Source organism: Nicotiana attenuata, chromosome 2 (assembly GCF_001879085.1).
Source record: "Nicotiana attenuata strain UT chromosome 2, NIATTr2, whole genome shotgun sequence".
Lineage (NCBI taxonomy): Eukaryota > Viridiplantae > Streptophyta > Magnoliopsida > Solanales > Solanaceae > Nicotiana > Nicotiana attenuata.
The window spans coordinates 36,194,332-36,201,121 of record NC_031990.1 but is presented as its reverse complement, the minus strand read 5'-3'; the positions used below and the strand labels follow the sequence as shown (position 1 = coordinate 36,201,121).

General features: G+C 37.2%; 2 protein-coding genes across 3 annotated transcripts in view; one reads left to right on the top strand and one right to left on the bottom strand.

Annotated features, from left to right (window-relative positions):
• On the top strand, positions 644-4,697 carry LOC109207278 (lysine histidine transporter-like 2). The gene is made up of 8 exons (XM_019370169.1): positions 644-800; positions 1,135-1,292; positions 1,396-1,782; positions 2,507-2,900; positions 3,581-3,686; positions 3,785-3,876; positions 4,214-4,282; positions 4,380-4,697. The coding sequence occupies exons 1-8, from the start codon at positions 774-776 to the stop codon at positions 4,476-4,478; spliced, it is 1,332 nt and encodes a 443-aa protein (XP_019225714.1). The 5' UTR covers positions 644-773; the 3' UTR covers positions 4,479-4,697.
• LOC109207266 (transcription factor GTE8-like) overlaps positions 5,289-6,790 on the bottom strand; it is a 10,326-nt gene continuing 8,824 nt past the window's right edge. For both annotated transcript variants that reach the window (XM_019370161.1, XM_019370165.1), the window contains exons 7-11: positions 6,536-6,616; positions 6,339-6,451; positions 6,181-6,247; positions 5,961-6,091; positions 5,289-5,863 (exon numbers count right to left, since the gene is read on the bottom strand). In XM_019370161.1, coding sequence (XP_019225706.1) covers positions 5,588-5,863; positions 5,961-6,091; positions 6,181-6,247; positions 6,339-6,451; positions 6,536-6,616 — 668 coding nt within the window. In that variant the 3' untranslated portion in view covers positions 5,289-5,587. The remainder of the gene's footprint in view (positions 5,864-5,960; positions 6,092-6,180; positions 6,248-6,338; positions 6,452-6,535; positions 6,617-6,790) is intronic.

Sequence of the window (6,790 nt, the reverse complement as noted above, 5' to 3'; positions counted from 1 at the left end):
AATTGCACATAAAGGTGTTTGAATTTCTTACCTTCAGATAATATGTTGATTGTGTGAAATAAGCTGTTTTTTCGGGAATTAGCCTATTATTTTTGGGCTATAGATTTGCAATGTGATATCTAGGCTATTATGTTGCAAGTCAGGTGTGTGAGTTATACTTAAGTGAAATTATCCCTAGTTAATTTTCTACTCTTAGTTCTTAAGAATCTTAAAAGTAATATAGGCTCTCTTTCATATTTTATTTATTGCGATCTTTACGCAAATAGCCGATCATATTTACTATTTATTTTTTCTAACCATATACATTGATTATACATAATTATCCACATGTAATACATAAGTTATGCTAGGTCAATTGCATTATAACGTAGGATGAGAGGGGAAAAAAACAGGTGTACTATCTCCGAGAAATGAGCTCTAATATTGTTTCTTTTTTGGGAATTTCGGGAAATGGAATAACTGTGCATGTAAAATATACATTCCTTATCTTTAGTTAATCTTAATCTGAACCATTGGAATTTAAATAGGGCATGTGTGGCATAGAGAAAATGAAGAGTATGTTTAACGGAGGGCAGTCACATTCGGATTTTTTCAAAAGAAATTTTTTTCTCTTTAATAAAATTTCAATAACTGTACGTAGACGTCATTTGTTGAGAGATTAACCTGTGTTATGGTTACAACTTGGGAATTCATAATCACAACTGGTTCAAATCTGGCTTCATTCAAATAACTGTAAATCTTATTCATTTTTCAAGCCCTCGTAACACAACAATATGGTAGCCTCTCCAGATAACAATGCGGTATTCTTCACTTAATTTCAGATAATTTTTTATATTACAAACGTATTAGCTTTCAAACTTATGCATGTCTCTGTAATTCTTAGGGAATGCCTGTCCAAAAAAAAATTAGTAAATAATACAAATATGTTAACGGAGCACCCAGTCTCAGTAGTAATTTTCAGATTAAAAATAATTAAGCACCCATAATTTAAGAATTTTGGATACGCTATGGGAATTGATCTTATGATACATTCTTGTGCATGGATTGAGAGTTTGGATTGATACTGTATTGTGTGAATCGTTATTAAGGTAATGTTTCAATTCCTTGTTTAATGGGAATATAATCAAATGAAAGGCTGATGGAAGAAGTGAAGAACAAAAGGCGATAGACGAATGGCTTCCCATTACTTCTTCTAGGAACGCAAAATGGTGGTATTCAGCATTCCACAATGTTACTGCTATGGTTGGAGCTGGTGTCCTCGGTCTTCCTTATGCCATGTCAGAGCTCGGATGGTACGTACATTTACCTATATCTTAGAGTATTCAACAATACTAACTTTTCATATACTTTAATTTCTATCTTATATTATTGAGATGAGTTTGGACGTAATCTCAGGGGACCTGGTGTAACAGTGATGTTGGTATCTTGGGTTATAACTTTATACACACTATGGCAAATGGTTGAGATGCACGAAATGGTTCCAGGGAAACGTTTCGATAGATATCATGAATTGGGGCAGCATGTTTTTGGTAACAAGCTCGGCCTATGGATAGTGGTGCCTCAGCAACTTGTTGTTGAAGTTGGCCTTGACATTGTTTATATGGTGACTGGAGGAAAATCATTCCAGAAAATCCATGATTTAGTATGCAAAGACAATTGCAAAGATATCAAACTCACCTATTACATCATGATATTTGCTTCTGTCCATTTTGTGCTCTCTCATCTTCCCAACTTCAATGCCATATCTGGTGTGTCTTTGGTAGCAGCTATCATGTCCTTAAGGTATAGAAATTACTTCCTTTTGCTTATTGTTATTGTTATTGTTCCATTAATATTTAGGACATCGCGCTCCTAACTTTCTGACATATATATATATATATATATTGGATTAGAAAGGTCACATTTTTATTTACTTATGTATGTCTTCAATGCGCCTCCACATTCTTTTTCATATGTCAAACATATGGAATTCTTTTTGATAATGGGGCGATGGCAGGGGAGGATCCAGTATATGTTACAGGGTTCAACTGAACCCAATATTTTTAGCGCGAAGTATAAATTTATGTGTAAAAATTTACTAAACTTCTAAAAATAGTAAATATGAACTCATAACTTTTATAAAATTGATTTTATATCAAGAACCTCTTATTTCTATGTTTTCTGTTGATGGTACTTATGTATTTGTTTCTTTTCGTCTTCTTGAGCCGATGGTCTTTCGGAAACAATCTCTCTACTCTCTCGGGGTAGGGATAAGGTCTGCGTACTCACTACCCTCCCCAAACCCCACTAGTGGGATTCACTGGGTTGTTGTTGTTTATATCAAGAACTATAAAGATTGAACCCATAGAATTTAAATATCGGATCCGCCTTTGGGCGATGGTGAGACTCGAACTGAGGATCTCTTCCTACTCTTGTAGTACCATATTGCAGTCTGTGGCTATCTCATCTAATAGTTTAAGCTGTTAGAAAAAGGACAATTTTATTTACTTAATGATGTCTTCAACAGTTACTGCACAATTGCATGGGGGGCTTCAATTGATAAGGGTGTGCAACCAGATGTGGAATATGAATACAGGGCTGAAAACACAGGGGAAGGTATTTTCAACTTTTTCAGTGGATTGGGAGAAGTGGCATTTGCATATGCAGGTCATAATGTTGTGTTAGAAATTCAAGCTACAATCCCTTCAACACCTGAGAAACCTTCTAAAGGACCTATGTGGAAAGGAGTTCTTGTTGCTTACATTATTGTGGCTCTTTGTTACTTCCCTGTTGCTATTATTGGCTATTGGATATTTGGGAATTCAGTATCAGACAACATTCTTATCTCTTTGGAGAAACCTACTTGGCTTATTGTCTTGGCTAATGCCTTTGTTGTTATCCACATTATTGGGAGCTATCAGGTATGACATGAAACCTATGTTGCTCAGGCTCTCCAAAAATGATGCCGCACTCGTGTCAGTCAGCAGTGGCAGAGCCAGGATTTCCAACGAAGGGATGTCGGTTGACACCCCTTAGGTGCATGGGCGAAGCCACCTTTAGCAAATGGTATATAAGTAAAATATTGATTTTAGATATATAAAACCTATATTGAACACCCTTTGTCGGAATTTTTTTTTACTTCTTTCAAGTTTGAACACCCTTGGAAACATTTCTGGCCACCCTTGGAAACATTTCTGGCTTTTTCATTGCTTGGGTGCAGTGGCGAAGCCAAGAAATTCAAAAGGGTGTTCAAACCAGTGGGCTATGCAAGGGTGTTCAAGGTCTTTTTTTAATCAATAACAAGTAATATTTTACCTTATACATAGTATAATTTTTCGGCGAAGGGTGTTCAGTTGACCACCCCTAGGCCAACATAGCTTCGCCCCTGCTTGGGTGCATGTGGGTCCGCAACTGTGTGTCAGATCCTCCAAAAATGTTCTACTTTTGGAGGGTCCGACACGTATATTTGTGATGAGTCCGAGCAACATAGCATGAAAAATTCTTGTTGATTGAGTTCCTATTTGTACTAGAACGGTTTGGTTATATGTAGAGTTGTAGCATTTTTCTCTGACTAAATGTGCTTGATTTTGTGCTATTGTAGTTGTATGCAATTCCGGTGTTTGACATGCTTGAGACTTACCTTGTTAAGAAACTTAAGTTCAAGCCAAGTTGGTACTTGCGATTTATGACCAGAAACCTTTATGTTGGTAAGTTACTTGCCTTTATTTGAAGCAGAAACTTTTGTTGGTACAGTGGTGTTGCTTTCAGTTCTGAGTACATTGTAATGCCTTTGCTTTTATCGTAGCTTTCACAATGTTTGTTGGAATCATCTTCCCTTTCTTTGGGGGGCTTCTTGGTTTCTTTGGAGGATTTGCTTTTGCCCCAACAACCTATTTTGTAAGTTCCCTTGTCTATTCTTGGTTTGTAGACTTTCTAGTGCTGATAGAGGCAGAGCTAGGTAGAGGGGTTCAATTGAATCTCCTTTTCGATAACTATACTGCGCAAATAGGAGGAAATGAACCTTCTATTTATATATCTATTGTTAAATCTCCTTGACATGAGAGAAAATTCTGGTATAGTGGTAAAGGGGGTTCAACATTAAGTTCGGGGTCAGGTTAAATTCTAGATGTATTTGTTGAATTCCCTTGATTGAATTTTTGGCTCCGCCACTACACGTCGACAGGAGAAAATGATAGCTAGCACTAACACAATGTAATTTTTACATTTCTTTCAGCTCCCTTGCATCATGTGGCTTTCAATCTACAAACCAAAGAAATGGGGTCTCTCATGGACTACTAACTGGGTACGGTTCAACTACTTCTGCTTTTTTGATATTGTCATTTTATCTGATTCTGTTTTTATAAGCTAAAAACCAAAACTAATTGGACAAATTATTACAGATTTGCATAATAGTGGGAGTAATGTTGACTGTTTTAGCACCAATTGGTGGCTTAAGAACCATCATTATACAAGCCAAGGATTACAAATTTTTCTCTTAGGCATCTCTCGTCTGGCACACAGCTTCGGAGAAATGGGTGACAATTGGAGGTCTCATTTATGTTTCTATGTGTGTTAAATCACAAAGATACTTGGTCTGTGTTTTGGGCTTGTACTAGTTTCAGTATACATTTATTTTCGTGTTGCTTCTTGTGTAATGTAACTATAATTAATGTTATATTACTGTCAGGAGTATTATCAAAGTGGCATTTAGCACTTTATTTTCTCTCTCTAATCAAACTTGAAAATGATGCAAGCGCATTCAACACTTTGTGATTTAACCTCGTTCAGAGAACAGCTGAAAGAATAAGACTGAAACAAGGATTTTCGCAAAGAAGAGTCAAAATATAAAGAAGTAAACATATACACAATTGATTTTCCTTCAACATATTGTAGCTACAATATTGGCACCCCCTTGAATAAGGTGCTCCGCCACTGATTTGAAACCCCAAATTGAAACATATCAAGTGTCCTTCTCGTAAAGTTCTCCTTCATGAGATTTGGACATGATTTGGTTGAAATTTGAAAAAGACGTATTTGAAGTTAGAAGTTGGAAAAGAGTCCTATCTAGGCCGTGTCCAAACTGAAATTTTCTCATATCAAAAGATGAACAAGATCTTGACCTTAAAATGGTTTACAGCCTATGATCACCCATAAAAAAACATGAAGAAAACATCCCTTGCCCTTTTCTCCAACCACTCCAGCGATATTCCAACAACAAAACTGTGTTAACCTTTTGGCGACTTTATTCAATTCTAATTTTTACATAATTTATTTTGGGTCCTTTCCTGTCAAATTTTGCAGTCTCCTCGAAAATTGAATCATCATAACTAAAATCATGGATAAAAAGATTTAAAATATAAATATACATGCGAAGCTGAAAGATCAGAAAAGGCAACTGCAGAGCACTTCCACACAATTCTTTTCCACATCCAATAACAAACTGAATGCCAAGTCAATGTTCTCCATTTTTTTTCTTATATGTTATTTTTTTCTTTTTTCTTTTCTGTTTTCTTCTTCTTTCGGCTTTCAATATGGAATAGGATTTATGTCATTAACCTATTAGTGATCTCTAAAACACTATGATACAGCTATAGCAACAGAGGGCAGCTTAATCAATTTCACCTTCCTCAGGCTCAACATCCTTAGGATAACTTGGGACAGTAGCGGGCTCACATTCTTCCTCATCATCATCCATCTTCATGTACAACCCAAGTTGCTCCAGAGCATTACTGCCTCCAAATTTGAAGCCACCTAGCCCATCCTGGGAATGATCTGGACTGGTCTCATCTACTGAGCTAGGTAATTGCTCGGGTGGGACAGCAGTCAGCATCTCCAAATCCTCAAGAAACTTTGAATTCTCATTAATCTCTACAGTCTTTTCCATCTGCACGAAGCAATGGAAGTTTCATGTGATTCTTCAGCTGAAGTGCGTCGAACATTAAGCACGAGACCTTCTACAACATGGGATAGTTTCTACTCACCTGGAGTAATGCCTGTCTTGCTGCTTCTCTATCGAGCTCTCTCCTCCTCTTAGCCTCAGCTGCAGCTTCTGCTTCTGCACGTCTTTGAGCTTCTTCAGCAGCTCTGGCTTCTGCTTGCAACTTAGCTTTTTCTGATCATGGAAATTAACTTTATAAGGCTACCAATTCACATGCAAAGAATTTCCTCCATCTTTTTAGATTGGGAGTGTGAGGGGGCTACCTTTCCTCCTCCGCATCTGAAGTTCCTCCCTTTCATGACGAAGTTTCTCGGGATCGCCCTTCTCGACCTTTATAGCAAATTACAGGATGGAATGACAAGCTGGTCAAAATATTAAGGAAAAAGCAGTAGCAAGTCCTATAACAAGCAGATATACTCACCTCAACAAGTGTCTTCTCTCGAGCTTTTAAAATTGTATCTGCAAATCTATTCTTCAGGAGAGCGGCTCTATAGAGCTTTTCAGGGGAGACCCTCCTGTCTGGCACACTCTCCCCTAAAATGTTAATAGCACAACGGATGAACCCACAAAATAAAAAAGGCAAGGGAATTAGACCAACTTTTCACTTCTCAAACTTACCGTCTTGATATGCTTCTGACTCGACAGATACTGGCATTTGCTGAGAACTTTGTTCCAGCTGGTCCATGCCACTGATAGACTCTGGAGATTAAAACACGGATTGAAATAGCAACATCTACCAAGTCAAGGGACAGAAAAACATAAGACAATAACCTGACTACAGGAACTCTGACCACATGACAGAGCTAAATAATTCAATAACATAACCTCAATACACCCTCTTGCACCAGTGAAAATCAAAACCTACAGAGCTAA